Source organism: Procambarus clarkii, chromosome 81 (genome assembly GCF_040958095.1).
Source record: "Procambarus clarkii isolate CNS0578487 chromosome 81, FALCON_Pclarkii_2.0, whole genome shotgun sequence".
NCBI lineage: Eukaryota > Metazoa > Arthropoda > Malacostraca > Decapoda > Cambaridae > Procambarus > Procambarus clarkii.
In genome coordinates, this window is record NC_091230.1 from 15,651,723 (window position 1) to 15,669,409 (window position 17,687).

A 17,687-nucleotide genomic window follows, 5' to 3' on the forward strand; every position below is an offset into this window, starting at 1 on the left:
ATAATGGACAAGATAGAGTTATTTCCCCCACCCCCCGTTACATTGTTGTGGTGTGCGCGCCCAGCCTCCCACCTGCCTGGGGTCACGTCCCTTCACTCGGTCAGCTGGACCCAGATTCACGAAGCAGTTACGCAAGTACTCACGAACCTGTACATCTTTCCTCAATCTTTGACGGCTTTGGTTACATTTATTAAACAGTTTACAAGCATGAAAACTTGCCAGTCAACTGTTGTTATTGTTATAAACAGCCTCCTGGTGCTTCGGAGCTCATTAACTGTTTAATAATTGTAAACAAAGCCGCCAAAGATTGAGAAAAGATGTACAGGTTCGTAAGTGCTTGCGTAACTGCTTCGTGAATCTGGCCCCAGGAGACCAAATAGCTGTGAGAGGCGAGCAAGGTTCACTAGGCGGATAGTTTATTGTGCACCCCATACCCATCCTGTGAGCGGTAGCGCAAAAAGCATTACAGAGTGCACAAAAGGTCTTTATCAGACCTCATCTTAGATTATTACATAAACAATTTCATCTATCCTTCACACCTTATAGTTACAATGTCAGCTAGCAGCTAGCTAGCTAGGGGATGTAGGGGCCTCGTAGCCTGGTGGATAGCGCGCAGGACTCGTAATTCTGTGGCGCGGGTTCGATTCCCGCACGAGGCAGAAACAAATGGGCAAAAGTTTCTTTCACCCTGAATGCCCCTGTTACCTAGCAGTAAATAGGTACCTGGGAGTTAGTCAGCTGTCACGGGCTGCTTCCTGGGGGTGGAGGCCTGGTCAAGGACCGGGCCGCGGGGACACTAAAGCCCCGAAATCATCTCAAGATAACCTCAAGATAGCTATACGGAATGTTCTATTTCAAGAGCTATATATTAACAGTAAGTCATTATACATTAATGATAAGTCTTATCGCTAATACATTGTTTGAGCAGTGGAGATATTACAGTCATACCTTTGAGGTGCTTCCGGGGCTTAGCTTCCCCGCGGTCCGGTCCTCGACCAGGCCTCCTGGTTGCTGGACTGATCAACCAGGCTGTTGAACGCGGCTGCTCGCAGTCTGATGTATGAGTCACAGCCTGGTTGATCAGGTCATAGGGGAATGGGAATTATCAGGGGACAACTCCAAGGCATTACGACTATATAGCACTGGGAAGGGGTCAGGATAAGGATTTGGGATGGGACGGGGGGAAAGGAATGGTGCCCAACCACTTTGGTTGGGCACCATTCTGGTAGGGGTACCTGGAGGGGGCCGTCTGGTAGGGGTACCAGGAGGGGGCCGTCTGGTAGGGGTACCAGGAGGAAACCGTCTGGTAGGGGTACTAGGAGGAAGCCGTCTGGTAGGGGTACCAGGAGGGGGCCGTCTGGTAGGGGTACCTGGAGGGGGCCGTCTGGTAGGGGTACCTGGAGGGGGCCGTCTGGTAGGGGTACCTGGAGGGGGCCGTCTGGTAGGGGTACCAGTAGGAGGCCGTCTGGTAGGGGTACCAGGAGGGGGCCGTCTGGTATGGGTACCAGTAGGGCTGTGCTGAGGGAGAGAGCAAGCAGGAACCACGGCCAGCTGGCTACGAATGATGTCGGCTTTGGTGGATGGGTGGGCGGGGGCGGGCCCGCCCGTGTAGGATGGGCGTGAGCGGTCCGGCGAATAGTGGGCGTGGGCGGATTAGGTGGGGGGTGGGGGCGAGTGATGGGTGTCCAGAGAGGTGGAGAATTATAGCAGTGAAGAGAGAGAGATGTGGATTATAGATCAGTTTAGTGGAGTGGACTGCACCAAGTACTGGAACCTTTCAGACCAGACGTGTTCACTGTACTGTGTAGGGGTCAAAGGTTCAGTACCTCCAGGGGCCAGGTTTCTGACCAGGTCTCTTGGTTAGTTAGGCTGTTGGTGCTTGCAGTCTGACGTAGTACAGCCTTGCTTATCAGGCTCTTATCCAGCTCTTTGATGGGTTGGTATTGGGAGCCAGGGCTGTTATCTTACACTATCACCGGGTTCTTCAGTCTCATTGGCCGAGGCGAAGTTTTCGCAAAAGGCTTCGAACCAATCACGGAGGAACTAAGACCTCCTTCGAACACATTTGGCCAATCATCTTGAGGGAGAGAGATCCCTGCATGGGTATTGGCTAATCTCCACGGGCTCCACCCACTCACAGCACCAACTTCTAACTTCCTGTTGGCTTCTTTCACGACAAGATAATTTTTTTTAATAGTGGGTAATTGCAGCCATGAACTGAATCAGAAAATGTAGAATAGTGGAATAAGAGCACTGTGTTTCGGGCCTTGAGGGACGGTGTATAGTGAGGGTACTGTTGAGGCCTCTTATGTGAGCACACACCATCATTTTCAGGGTAGTCTGTTGGCACAGCTTTGTCTGTGTGTGGCTGTGTGAGGGGGGGGTGTCTGTGTGAAGGGGGGGGGGGTGGCTGTGTGTGGCTGTTTTAGGAAATGCGTGAGGGTGTATGTCTGTGTGGGGGTGTGTGGCTGTATGTCTGTGTGTGGCTGTATGTCTGTGTGGGGGTGTGTATCTGTGTGTGGGGGTGTACTAGGGGTTCGGATGTATGTCTGTGTTTGGCTGTTTTAGGAAATGCGTGAGGGTGTATGTCTGTGTGTGGCTGTGTGGGGGGGGTGTCTGTGTGTGGCTGTTTTAGGAAATGCGTGAGGGTGTATGTATGTGTGTGTGGCTGTGTCAGAATGTATGTTTGTCTGTATACATATGTGTATGTATATATGTGTGTACTTGTTCTCTAACCTCTGTCGCATCTACCATTACCCCCCTGAAGTAAAATGAAGGCCAGGTAGACTGCATCTTCCTAACTTCCCGAGAGGCGTTTGCTAATGTTCCCCATGAAAAGCTGATGTACAAATAGGAGAAATAAGCTGTTCTAACTAAAAAAAAAACTTGGGTAATGAAGTACCTTACCGAGGGGAAACAAAGGGTCATAGTGAGAGTGAAGGTGGGAGAGTTAGAGGGATACGACAGGTGGGGGGTTCCCTGGGGCTCGATCCTTGGACCATTGCTGTTCCTAATTTATTAAGGTAGATGGTTTACCGGAGGGAACAGGCTTGTACATGCCATAGTTTACAGATAATGCAAATATGAACGACTTAATTATAGCTCAGTTGGAACAAGTGTTTAAGGTCTGTAACTTGGGATAGAGAGAGAGAGAGAGAGAGAGAGAGAGAGAGAGAGAGAGAGAGAGAGAGAGAGAGAGAGAGAGAGAGAGAGAGAGAGAGAGAGAGAGAATGAGAGAGAGAGAGAATGAGAGAGAGAGAGAGAATGAGAGAGAGAGAGAATGAGAGAGAGAGAGAATGAGAGAGAGAGAGAATGAGAGAGAGAGAGAATGAGAGAGAGAGAGAGAGAGAGAGAGAGAGAGAGAGAGAGAGAGAGAGAGAGAGAGAGAGAGAGAGAGAGAATGAGAGAGAGAGAGAATGAGAGAGAGAGAGAATGAGAGAGAGAGAGAATGAGAGAGAGAGAGAATGAGAGAGAGAGAGAGAGAGAGAGAGAGAGAGAGAGAGAGAGAGAGAGAGAGAGAGAGAGAGAGAGAGAGAGAGAGAGAGAGAGAGAGAGAGAGAGAGAGAATGAGACAGAGACAGAGAGAGACAGAGACAGAGAGAGAGAGACCATGCAGAAGGCAGCTACACCATAAGGAAAAAGCAACTACAAGAGTGGGAAGGAGAGAGACCCGAGTTCGAGACCTCCAAGACTGGGAGGGGAGGAGGTTGCCCACCTTGCGGTAACACACAGGACAACATGGGCAGTACAGCCAACGCTGCCAAACATTACATACTTGAACAAATCCACAATGCTTCGTGATAAGGGATCGAACCTACGTACGGGACGTGACCAAATGCGCCGGATTGGAACATATTTGATTTGATACATCAGGCTATTGTGATTTCTGTGTGTATTAGAACGTCATTTACATAGTTGAATTACGACTACTACAAGACCGATATTAAACTACTTTATCACCCACTTGAATTCCTCACCGCGTGGAACAACTCTTAACATGTAAGACATGTAGAAGTTTGTAAGATTAGTGGCAGAGGTAAGAGGACTAAGTGAGCACTAAGTGAGGACTAAGTGAGGACTAAGTGAGGACTAAGTGAGGACTAAGGGGCACTAAGTGAGGACTAAGTGAGGACTAAGTGAGGACTAAGTGAGGACTAAGGGGCACTAAGTGAGGACTAAGTGAGGACTAAGTGAGGACTAAGTGAGGACTAAGTGAGGACTAAGTGAGGACTAAGGGGCACTAAGTGAGGACTAAGTGAGGACTAAGTGAGGACTAAGTGAGGACTAAGGGGCACTAAGTGAGGACTAAGTGAGGACTAAGTGAGGACTAAGTGAGGACTAAGTGAGGACTAAGTGAGGACTAAGTGAGGACTAAGGGGCACTAAGTGAGGACTAAGTGAGGACTAAGTGAGGGCTAAGTGAGGACTAAGTGAGGACTAAGTGAGGACTAAGGGGCACTAAGTGAGGACTAAGTGAGGACTAAGTGAGGACTAAGTGAGGACTAAGTGAGGACTGAGTGAGGACTAAGTGAGGACTGAGTGAGGACTAAGTGAGGACTAAGGGGCACTAAGTGAGGACTAAGTGAGGACTAAGTGAGGACTAAGTGAGGACTGAGAGGACTAAGTGAGACAACAATAGAGCAACTGAGAGACTCAATAACTACCTACCCTACCTCTTGTCTACCTCTTGATTCCGGGAATCAACGTCCCTGCGGCCCGGTCTCTGACTAGGCTTCCTGGTTGGTGATCTGGTCAACCAGGCTGTTGGAGGCAGCTGCTCGCAGCCTGACGTATAGATAACAGGCTAGTTGATCAGGTAGCCTTTGGAGGTGGCCGGAGGAATGTATGGAAATGTACGGTGAGTCAACAAATGAAATGTAGGGAAAGCGGAGGTTGTAGAAGCCACCTCCATCCACAGCTACGGCAGAGGATTCGAACGCCAGCAGCAGGAGCAGCCGCCGCCGGGCTGTCACCATATCTTGAGGTTATCTTGAGATGATTTCGGGGTTTTAGTGTCCCCGCGGCCCGGTCCTCGACCAGGCCTCCACCCCCAGGAAGCAGCCCGTGACAGCTGACTAACACCCAGGTACCTATTTTACTGCTAGGTAACAGGGGCATAGGGTGAAAGAAACTCTGCCCATTGTTTCTCGCCGGCGCCCGGGATCGAACCCGGGACTACAGGATCACAAGTCCTGTGTGCTGTCCGCCATGGTGAACAATGGTGAACAAGCTCGAACCATTGAGCGTGACCGGCTAATGGCCATTGAGTGAGGCCACTCAGTCACGCTTAACCACCCTAAACACTTGTTTGAGTTAGCAACCTAAAGGGAAACTATTACAGTCTTCTTAGTATATAGAGAAACAATGGGCAGAGTTTCTTTCACCCTATGCCCCCTGTTACCTAGCAGTAAAATAGGTACCTGGGTGTTAGTCAGCTGTCACGGGCTGCTTCCTGGGGGTGGAGGCCTGGTCGAGGACCGGGCCGCGGGGACACTGAAAAGCCCCGAAATCATCTCAAGATAACCTCAAGATAAGATAGTCTCTTGAAGCGGGAGAGTTGAATGGCATTGTTAAGTGGGTACGGCCTCTCACTGGTCTTGGGCTGGACGGTAGAACGACGGTCTCTCTTCATGCAGGTCGGCGTTCAATCCCCGACCGTCTACAAGTAGTTGGGCACCATTCCTTTCCCCCGTCCCATCCCAAATCCATATCCTGACCCCTTCCCAGTGCTATATAGTCGTAATGGCTTGGTGCTTTCCCTTGATAATTCCTTCCTTCCTTGGAACGCGTTCAACCTTAAATGAACGTAGGATCACGTTAAATCTTGCGAGGTCAGTGTTCGATTCCCGATGTTTCCAGGTGGTGGGCAACCATTCCTTTCGCCCCTCCTCCCCATTGTTGTTGTTTAAGATTCGCTACTTGGAACAAAACGTTCCAAGTAGCACGGGCTATGGTGAGCCCGTAGATGCCCCCTATCCCAGCTCCTTGTCCTTATATATACCTTTTATAAGTGCTATAGTCGTACCGCCTTAGTGCTTTCTTCTCGTAATTACCTTACCTTTCTCCTGACACTTCTGCAACAGCGGGAGACCCTTAACAAGCCGCTGGCTTCCTGTCCCAGCTGAGGCCATTAGAAGCACAGTGACCTGCCTCCCTCCCCCCCCCCCCCCCCGGGCAAATTAAGGCCAAGCCAAATGATAAATTAAGTGCATTTGGTGTTCCTTGTTTAGTCTTGTTAACAGTGATTAGAGCTGGGAGATGAACTGAGATTGGCTGTCAATCTTCCTGTCCATCACTGTCGAGTTAATTGAGATCCTAGCAGCATCCCTGGGTTCCTAGCAGCATCCCTGGGTTCCTAGCAGCACCCCTGGGTTAATAGCAGCACCCCTGGGTTCCTAGCAGCATCCCCGGGTTCCTAGCAGCACCCTCCGGGTTCCTAGCAGCACCCTCCGGGTTCCTAGCAGCACCCCTGGGTTCACCCCTGGGTTCCTAGCAGCACCCTCCGGGCTCCTAGCAGCACCCCTGGGTTCCTAGCAGCACCCCTGGGTTCCCAGCAGCACCCCTGGGTTCCTAGCAGCACCCTCGGGTTCCTAGCAGCACCCCTGGGTTCCCAGCAGCACCCCTGGGTTCCTAGCAGCACCCCTGGGTTCCTAGCAGCACCCCTGGGTTCCTAGCAGCACCCCTGGGTTCCTAGCAGCACCCCTGGGTTCCTAGCAGCACCCCTGGGTTCCTAGCAGCACCCCTGGGTTCCTAGCAGCACCCCTGGGTTCCTAGCAGCACCCCTGGGTTCCCAGCAGCACCCCAGGGTTCCTAGCAGCACCCCTGGGTTCCCAGCAGCACCCCTGGGTTCCTAGCAGCACCCCTGGGTTCCTAGCAGCACCCCTGGGTTCCTAGCAGCACCCCTGGGTTCCTAGCAGCACCCCTGGGTTCCTAGCAGCACCCCTGGGTTCCTAGCAGCACCCCTGGGTTCCTAGCAGCACCCCTGGGTTCCTAGCAGCACCCCTGGGTTCCTAGCAGCACCCCTGGGTTCCTAGCAGCACCCCTGGGTTCCTAGCAGCACCCTCCGGGTTCCTAGCAGCACCCCTTGGTTCCTAGCAGCACCCCTGGGTTCCTAGCAGCTCCCCTGGGTTCCTAGCAGCACCCCTGGGTTCCTAGCAGCACCCCTGGGTTCCTAGCAGCACCCCTGGGTTCCCAGCAGCACCCCTGGGTTCCTAGCAGCTCCCCTGGGTTCCTAGCAGCACCCCTGGGTTCCTAGCAGCACCCCTGGGTTCCTAGCAGCACCCTGGCCTTGTTTAGAAAGCAATACTGAAAATGTAGAAGTCATATATGAAGGAGTGAACCCGCATGTGATGTACTGTGAGCTTCAGCCCGAGAGAGTACCCGTGGGACCCCCAGTGTATGTGATGTTTGTCTTAGTCCTTGTGCATTCGTAACTACATATATATAAAATTACACATGTATATATACATATATATTAATGTGTATAATGTGTGTTCAATGTGTATATTTATCTGTCGTTAGCATGACTAACCCATGACTCTCTCTCCACCTACAGGAGAAGCAGCATCTGGAGGATGTAATGACCACCGTAGGTCACCACCACCACCACCACCACAACCACCACATCCACCACCATCCATCACCATCACCACCATGGCAACCGCTCTCTTCTCCTTGCCCGCCCAGCCCCTGCACGCCCTGCCCACTGCCCCCACTCTCGCCCACCAAGCCCAGGAACCCACCAAAGACCTGCTGGAGACCCACACGGGTGACCATGGGTCCCACAATGCCCCAGAGGCCACCCATGAGGACCGGGGCCTGGGCACCGGGGTGGGTCTGGGCACCGGGGTGGGTCTGGGCACCGGGGTGGACCTGGGCACCGGGGTGGACCTGGGCACGCTCACAGGCCGGCGGATAACGTTGAAGCCGAGGAGGACTCTCTCACTCTCTCCTACGCCAGGTACGTTAAGGGTTTAGGGTTAAGGGTTTATGGAGCCGGTCGGCCGAGCGGACAGCACGCTGGACTTGTGATCCTGTGGTCCCGGGTTCGATCCCAGGCGACGGCGAGAAACAATGGCCAGAGTTTCTTTCACCCTGAATGCCCCTGTTACCTAGCAGTAAAATAGGTTCCTGGGTGTTGGTCAGCTGTCACGGGCTGCTTCCTGGGGGTGGAGGCCTGGTCGAGGACCGGGCCGCGGGGACACTAAAAGCCCCGAAATCATCTCAAGATAACCTCAAGATAACCGTGTACGGGTGGCCAACAAGTGGAATAGACTGAAAAGAAGTTGTACAAGCCACCTCCATCTCCAATTGTAAGGCCAGATTCGACAGAGAATCCGAGCGTTAGAATAGTTGACTTATAACGCAAAAGGTACAACAAGGCTGGTAGGTAAGTACTGATAGGGAAGTAGTATTCCCTCCCCCTCGCTCCCTCACACTCTTCCCATTAAACCTCTTTCCCTTCCCCCTCCCTTAAGCACTCTAACACCCCCCCCCCTTCCCTCCCATCTCGCCTACCCATTAGTCACTCCAACACGCCAACCCCTAAAGGCGTTGGAGACCCTCTCCTGTGATCACCCCCACCCCTACACCACCTCTACACCACCCCTTAACTACCCCTACACCACCCCTAAACCACCCTTAAACTACCCCTACACCACCCCTACACCACCCCTAAACTACCCCTACACCACCCCTAAACCACCCCTAAACCTCCCCTACACCACCCCAACACCACCCCTAAACCTCCCCTACACCACCCCTACACCACCCCTACACCACCCCTACACCACCCCTACACCACCCCTAAACCACACACCCCTACATTAAACGAACACTCATCCCCTTTACTCTTAGGCAAAACATCAAAACATATACTGCAAGTCTATATGTGTGTAAATATGTGCTACAGAAAAAGCATCTATAGTCATCCATATATATTGAAATACACATGGGGAACCCTTCTCTCGTCAGGGAGCTGTGAGAGAGAGAGAGAGAGAGAGAGAGAGAGAGAGAGAGAGAGAGAGAGAGAGAGAGAGAGAGAGAGAGCAAGCTTAGCTTATCAAACGTCGTGTCAGCGAGGCGGACAGTCCGCCCGCCATCACATATCATCCTTGTATTCCACATATTCCAAAACGTTTTCCTACACCTGCACCTCTCCATCTTCTTGACTCAACACATAAAAAAACCCACACCCTCACTGGTCCCCTCCCCCCCCCAACACCCCCCCACCCCCTACACCCCCACCCCCATACCCCTCCCCCCCTAACACCCCCACCCCGTCAGCCCCCACCAGTATCCCCCCCCTGGCTCCGTGCTTCCTCCGTGACCAGGCAATGTTTTGTACTGTGCTGAGTGAATCATGGTTCCTTACACCATGGTTGCTGAAATCATGGTGGTTGGGTAGGCCTTGGTGCTTAAGACCATGATGGTTGGGTAGGCCATAGTTGCTGACATCATGGTGGTTGGGTAGGCCTTGGTGGTTGACATCATGGTGGTTGAGTAGGCCTTGGTGGTTGACACCATGGTGGTTGAGTAGGCCTTGGTGGTTGACATCATGGTGGTTGAGTAAGCCTTGGTGGTTGACATCATGGTGGTTGAGTAGGCCTTGGTGGTTGACATCATGGTGGTTGAGTAGGCCTTGGTGGTTGACACCATGGTGGTTGAGTAGGCCTTGGTGGTTGACATCATGGTGGTTGAGTAGGCCTTGGTGGTTGACATCATGGTGGTTGAGTAGGCCTTGGTGGTTGACATCATGGTGGTTGAGTAAGCCTTGGTGGTTGACATCATGGTGGTTGAGTAGGCCTTGGTGGTTGACATCATGGTGGTTGAGTAGGCCTTGGTGGTTGACATCATGGTGGTTGAGTAGGCCTTGGTGGTTGACATCATGGTGGTTGAGTAGGCCTTGGTGGTTGACATCATGGTGGTTGGGTAGGCCTTGGTGGTTGACATCATGGTGGTTGAGTTGGCCTTGGTGGTTGACATCATGGTGGTTGAGTTGGCCTTGGTGGTTGAGTAAACCTGGTGAGTTTACCATGACCTTTGAGTAGACCACAGTAGTTGGATACTACCTACCTGTTGGCTACCTGTTGTTGGTGGTACCGGGGATTAACATTCCCGCGGCCCGGTCTCCAACCAAGCCTCCTCCTGGTTAGTAGTCTGGTCAACCAGGCTGTTGAATGCATCTACTGGCTGGTTAATCAGGTATCAACCACCATTCAACACAGCACTTACGTGTTCGCTTACGAGGTGCGTACCTCTTATCTCCATCATGGCGGCTTTGTTGATATTTAAGTAAACAAAATGCGCGCCCGAAGCGCAACGAACACTCACTCAACACAAAGTTGTTTATGGAGGAGTCTCGGAAGACCAGTTTAATGATTGTAAACAACCTGATAGTACTTAAGGGTTGTTGTTGTTATAGATTCAGCACGGACTATGGTGAGCCCGTAGTGGACTTACCTGGCACAGGAGCGGGGCAAGTAGCACGGACTATGGTGAGCCCGTAGTGGACTTACCTGGCACAGGAGCGGTGCAAGTAGCACGGACTATGGTGAGCCCGTAGTGGACTTACCTGGCACAGGAGCGGGGCAAGTAGCACGGACTATGGTGAGCCCGTAGTGGACTTACCTGGCACAGGAGCGGGGCAAGTAGCACGGACTATGGTGAGCCCGTAGTGGACTTACCTGGCACAGGAGCGGGGCAAGTAGCACGGACTATGGTGAGCCCGTAGTGGACTTACCTGGCACAGGAGCGGGGCAAGTAGCACGGACTATGGTGAGCCCGTAGTGGACTTACCTGGCACAGGAGCGGGGCAAGTAGCACGGACTATGGTGAGCCCGTAGTGGACTTACCTGGCACAGGAGCGGTGCAAGTAGCACGGACTATGGTGAGCCCGTAGTGGACTTACCTGGCACAGGAGCGGGGCAAGTAGCACGGACTATGGTGAGCCCGTAGTGGACTTACCTGGCACAGGAGCGGGGCAAGTAGCACGGACTATGGTGAGCCCGTAGTGGACTTACCTGGCACAGGAGCGGGGCAAGTAGCACGGACTATGGTGAGTCCGTAGTGGACTTACCTGGCACAGGAGCGGGGCAAGTAGCACGGACTATGGTGAGCCCGTAGTGGACTTACCTGGCACAGGAGCGGGGCAAGTAGCACGGACTATGGTGAGCCCGTAGTGGACTTACCTGGCACAGGAGCAGGGCAAGTAGCACGGGCTATGGTGAGCCCGTAGTGGACTTACCTGGCACAGGAGCGGGGCAAGTAGCACGGACTATGGTGAGCCCGTAGTGGACTTACCTGGCACAGGAGCGGGGCAAGTAGCACGGACTATGGTGAGCCCGTAGTGGACTTACCTGGCACAGGAGCGGGGCAAGTAGCACGGGCTATGGTGAGCCCGTAACTTACCTGGCACAGGAGCGGGGCAAGTAGCACGGACTATGGTGAGCCCGTAGTGGACTTACCTGGCACAGGAGCAGGGCTGTGTAGACTCCCGTACTTCGGGGTTCATCAGCTGTTTGAATAAAGGTAAAGAAAAGCTGCCATGATTGTGGGAAGATGTAGAGGTTTCGCAAATTGCCCTTCTTTAGTAAGTAATGTAAATATAGCAATAAGTTTTTTCCTATTACTTTAGTTTACCTAAAGTTTACCAAAACCTTTACTTACTTTCTTTACCTAAACTTGGTTAAACTTATTTAAGTTTCTTTACCTAAATTTGAGTTTAATACCTTGAGGTTACCTTGAGGTTACCTTGAGGTTACCTAGAGATGGTTTCGGGGCTTAGCGTCCCCGCGGCCCGGTCCTCGACCAGGCCTCCACCCCCAGGAAGCCAACCCGTTCTCGCAAATTCGTAAAGTCAATATTGACTTATTAACTACGTGCATAGGTGACATACTTAACATAATAGATACCCTTAAAAAGATTCATAGAAAACACCGACCTTACCTAACCTTGTTAGTATCTTAAGATAAGCATCTTATTGCTTCGTAATTACAATTATTACTTAGCCTATACCTATTATAGGTTAGGTAATAATTGTAATTACGAAGCAATAAGATGCTTATCTTAACATACTAAGTAGGTTAGGTAAGGTCGGTGTTTTCTATGAATCTTTTTAAGGGTATCTATTATGTTAAGTATGTCACCTATGCACATATTTAATAAGTCAATATTGACTTATTAAATTTGCGAGAACGGGTTGCAGAAGCAGCCCGTGACAGCTGACTAACACCCAGGTACCTATTTTACTGCTACGTAACAGGGGCATAGGGTGAAAGAAACTCTGCCCATTGTTTCTCGCCGGCGCCTGGGATCGAACCCAGGACCACAGGATCACAAGTCCAGTGTGCTGTCCGCTCGGCCGACCGGCTCCAAATCATCAATGTTTTGTTTTTGTAAGCTGAAGGCGCGCAGCCGGATTCTCACCCCGTCAAGATTAACGGACCGCCGAAATTATTTCGTGCCGTTCTCAGGCCGAACCCGACTTAGCGGTATTCATAAACCAGTCTCTCCCGGCCGCCGCTTGAGGGCTGCATGACTTACAAAGGCTAAGCGTTGCTAAGAAGTGAAATCTGACTAGACGCGCCCAGATTCCGATATCTTAACGTTCCGGTACGCCTTGGTGATAGCGACTAGCGGTGGATAGTTGATAAGAGAGAGAGTTGATCGCTTACAGAGGTGTTGAGAGGAGGTACGTTGTGAATATTGAATTTAAAGGTTATTTGAATCTGTATTCACCTAGCGGCCTCCATATCCAACGGCCTTGACGGAACAAAGAAGCTTAAGTAGGAATATATGCGAGCTAGTATATTTCCTGAGCACCGGCAGGATGAAATGACGTCAGGTGTTTATATATACGTTTGGATAATTTCCTGAGCGCCGGAGGGAGGAGGAAGCGCAAGGCTCTGCTAAGCTGGTTCCTGTCCCGCCTCTCTCATGTCTCCTCTCCTCCCTCACAGTAAACCTCCTACGGCTTCGTTAAATGACGGGTTATTCTCGCAGAAATAGGCACACACTAGCGACGAAAAGTTTAAATATCTTAGTGATAGAAAAAAAAAATTTTGGCTAGTGGCCATGACCCACGGGGGATGGATGCCTTTCTCCCAAATTTAATACCAAAATAAAAAAATAAATAAATAGTAAAGCTAGAAATTACTACCACAATAATATTTCATCGTGATGTTTGAAAGGGAGAAGAATCGACGAAAAAGACGAAGTTGAACTCGGTGTTCAAACGGTGGAAAAATAAATTAGGGTAATTGGGGCGAGTTAGCAACCCAGCCACCATTCATTCCGGGGTGGCGGAGGTACGATGCGGCGGGGGAGGAAATACCTGCGCGATGAAAGGTCGCGCATGTAAACAAAAACACAGCGATGCTGCTCTCACCTGGTCCCTGGGTCCACAGACAATGTGTTCTTGGGGAACGGGAAGATGAGGGAGAACGATTGAGGAGATGATAGATAAGATATGGGAGGGGGTGCGATAGATATCTTTTGGTTGACCGAGTTATGATTAGCATTGTGAGTCTCGTACCTTGTGGTGGGGGGGTCAGCTGGTGGTGGCACAGCTGGGATATCTCTCTCTCCCTTTCTCTCTCTCTCTTTCTCTCTCTCTCTCTCTCTCTCTCTCTCTCTCTCTCTCTCTCTCTCTCTCTCTCTCTCTCTCTCTCTCTCTCTCTCTCTCTCTCTCTCTCTCTCTCTCTCTCTCTCGCTCTCTCTCTCCCTCTCTCTCTCTCTCTCTCTCTCTCTCTCTCTCTCTCTCTCTCTCTCTCTCTCGCTCTCTCTCTCTCTCCCTCTCTCTCTCTCTCTCTCTCTCTCTCTCTCTCTCTCTCTCTCTCTCTCTCTCTCTCTCTCTCTCTCTCTCTCTCTGGCCAGCACCCAAGTTGGCCTCACGCACGACCTTAAACATGTCTTATTGTATCTTTGTTTCTGTTTTTGTGGCTGCGTCCTTGGATGGATTGTTTAATGTGACCCTTTTTCTGGCGGCAGGAGTGTGGCGACGGGAGACGGAAGACAGGTGACGGGTGACGGGAGATTAGTGCAAAATGATTATTAGATTTCTACTTCGTCAGAGATTTAGTTGTTCTCGAACTCTCCCGTAGGTCCCCTACACATAGGCCTACACACACACACCGGAACCTACTCGCGGGGGGGCTCGAGTGAGGAGACACAAACGAGGAGAAAACAGTACCCAATTGAACCGTTCGTAGAACGTGTTCAACAGCTGATTGAAGAGGCAGAGGCGGGGCCTCAGAGCTGTAGCTTGTCGCCCACGCACACCACACACAATGTAGAATACGAGAACATAGACCCCATACAACCTATATATTATGTGAGAAATCTTTAAAGAATTCCGATAAAGAGATCTATTGGTGGTTCTAGATAGAAAACTATCACCTGAGGACCACATAAAGAATATTGTGCGAGGAGCCTATGCCACGCTTTCTAACTTCAGAATTGCTTTTAAATACATGGATGGCGATATACTAAAGAAATTGTTCACGACTTTTGTTAGGCCAAAGCTAGAATATGCAGCGGTTGTGTGGTGCCCATATCTTAAGAAGCACATCAACAAACTGGAAAAGGTGCAAAGACACGCTACTAAGTGGCTCCCAGAACTGAAGGGCAAGAGCTACGAGGAGAGGTTAGAGGCATTAAATATGCCAAAACTAGAAGACAAGAAAAAGAGGTGATATGATCACTACATACAAAATAGTATTAGGAATTGATAAAATCGATAGGGAAGATTTCCTGAGACCTGGAACTTTAAGAACAAGAGGTCATAGATATAAACTAGCTAAACACAGATGTCGAAGAAATATAAGAAAATTCACTTTCGCAAACAGAGTGGTAGACGGTTGGAACAAGTTAGGTAAGAAGGTGGTGGAGGCCAAGACCGTCAGCAGTTTCAAAGCGTTATATGACAAAGAGTGCTGGGAAGACGGGACACCACGAGCGTAGCTCTCATCCTGTAACTACACTTAGGTAATTACACACACACACACACACACACACACACACACACACACACACACACACACACACACACACACACACACACACACACACACACACACACACCTGGAATTTCCGAGTCCCGGTGGCGTAGATCTTGAAGGTGTCACTGGCGGAAATGTGGACTAGGGAGGGGAAGGGGAGGGTAGAGTGAAGGGAGGGGAAAGAAGGGAGAGAGAAGAGAAGGGAAAAGGTTAGAGATGAAGAGAAGAAATGCTAGGAGAGGGAAAAGGGGCCGCTGGTTCCTCTCTCACACTACCGTCGTTCCCGTTGCCAGATTTCCCCTCACTTCAGCGTCGTTTCCGTTGCTATGGAGACGCAGGTGGACGCAAATACTCAATATTTTCTGAGAATAAAGATGCTAACTTGTCTAAGTTTTGTGTTGGTTTGATCCGGGATGCCTTCCTCATGGGGGCTTTGTTGCGTGTTCCTTCACCACTCACAACCTGGTTGATGGGGTTCTGGGAGTTCTTCTACTCCTCAAGCCCGGCCCGAGGCCAGGCTTGACTTGTGAGAGTTTGGTCCACCAGGCTGTTGCTTGGAGCGGCCCGCAGCCAGAGCTCCTGGGTGGTACTCTTCACTCCCCTTCACTCCCCCTCACCTGTCCAGGTGTTGCGTACGGTCGTGGTCTCAATTTCAGACCAGCCTTCAGACCAGCCTTCAGACCAGCCTTCAGACCAGCCCAAAGACCAGCCCTCAGACCAGCCTTCAGACCAGCCCTCAGACCAGCCTTCAGACCAACCTTCAGACCAGCCCAAAGACCAGCCTAGTTTACACAAGACCAGCCTCCGTCGCGCAGTCGTTCAAACTGCTGTTTACCGGTTTACCTGTTGTGGTCGGCGATCTGTAAATTAATAACATAGTGACACAAGAGTGATGAGGGGCATTACCTTGAGGTGTTTTCGGGGGCTCAGCGTCCCCGCGGCCCGGTCGTTGATCAGACCTTTTCCTTGCTGGACTGGTCAACCAGGCTGTTGGACGCGGCTGCTCGCAGCCTGACGTATGAGTCACAGCCTGGTTGATCAGGTATCCTTTGGAGGTGCTTATCCAGTTCTCTCTTGAACACTGTGAGGGGTCGGCCAGTTATGCCCCTTGTGTGTAGTGGAAGCGTGTTGAACAGTCTCGGGCCTCTGATGTTGATAGTTCTCTCTTGAACACTGTGAGGGGTCGGCCAGTTATGCCCCTTATGTGAAGTGGAAGCGTGTTGAACAGTCTCGGGCCTCTGATGTTGATAGAGTTCTCTCTTGAACACTGTGAGGGGTCGGCCAGTTATGCCCCTTATGTGTAGTGGAAGCGTGTTGAACAGTCTCGGGCCTCTGATGTTGATAGAGTTCTCTCTTGAACACTGTGAGGGGTCGGCCAGTTATGTCCCTTATGTGTAGTGGAAGCGTGTTGAACAGTCTCGGGCCTCTGATGTTGATAGAGTTCTCTCTTGAACACTGTGAGGGGTCGGCCAGTTATGCCCCTTATGTGTAGTGGAAGCGTGTTGAACAGTCTCGGGCCTCTGATGCTGATAGAGTTCTCTCTCAGAGTACCTGTTGCACCTCTGCTCTTCAACGAGGATATTCTGCACATCCTGCCATGCCTTCTGGTCTCATGTGATGTTATTTCTGTGTACAGGTTTGGGACCAGCCCCTCTAATATTTTCCACGTGTAAATTATTATGTATCTCTCCCTCATGTGCTTAAGAGAATACAGATTTAGGCTCTTTAGTCGGTCCCAATAGTTTAGATGTTTTACTGAGTGGATTCTAGCAGTAAAGGTTCTCTGCACGCTCTCCAGGTCAGCAATTTCTCCAGCTTTGAAAGGGGCTGTCATTGTGCAGCAGTACTCCACTCTAGAGAGCACTAAGGTCTTGAAGAGTATCATCATCGGTATAGCATCTCTAGTGTGAAAAGTTCTTGTTATCCAACCTGTCATTTTTCTTGCAGTTGTGACGGCTACTTTATTGTGTTCTTTAAAGGTAAGGTCTTCCGACATGAGTACACCCAGATCCTTTACATTGCCTTTTCGTTCTATGTTATGATTTGCCTGAGTTTTGTACGTGGTTTCCGTTTTTATATTTTCATTTTTTCCATAGCGCATGAGCCTCAACTTATCTTCATTAAACACCATATTATTTTCTGTAGCCCATAGAAAGACCTGATTTACATCTGATTGGAGGTTTGCCGTGTCCTCTATGTTGCCTACTCTCATGAAGATCCTAGTGTCATCTGCAAAGGATGATACAGTACTATAGATAAGGCAGTGTCTGGGATGCTCCCGGACGCAGGTTCGAATCCTCGTCACGGCCCTTGTGGATTTGTTCTATAGATTGGGTTCTTGTCTATGTCCGATATGAGGATGAGAAAAAGTACTGGAGCAAGCACAGTACCCTGGGGAACTGAGCTCTTCACGGTTGATGGACCGGCTTGGCTGGTCTTGTGTAAACTAGGCAGTTGGCTACCGTCTCTGAATTGGCAGTTGAGAGCGGTAGCCCGGAGTCGATAACAACTCTCCCGGCGGTCCCGCTAACGAGGGGAGGTAATGGGCTTGTTCTCACTTACGATGTCGTTAGCCTGTTGCGAAGCTCACAGGGGCGCTCTTTCCCAAGCGTAATACACCATACACGCGCTTAGTGTCCTCAACGTATTTTAATATGTATATATATACATACAGAATGCAATTGGAGTA

The 17,687-nt window shown here is 50.7% G+C and overlaps 1 protein-coding gene across 4 annotated transcripts in view; it reads left to right on the forward strand.

Moving 5' to 3' along the window:
* The window catches only part of LOC123773148 (uncharacterized), a 284,850-nt gene that overhangs the window by 140,752 nt on the left and 126,411 nt on the right, over positions 1-17,687 (forward strand). For all 4 annotated transcript variants that reach the window (XM_069315182.1, XM_069315181.1, XM_069315183.1 and 1 more), the window contains one exon: positions 7,555-7,959. In XM_069315182.1, coding sequence (XP_069171283.1) covers positions 7,555-7,959 — 405 coding nt within the window. The remainder of the gene's footprint in view (positions 1-7,554; positions 7,960-17,687) is intronic.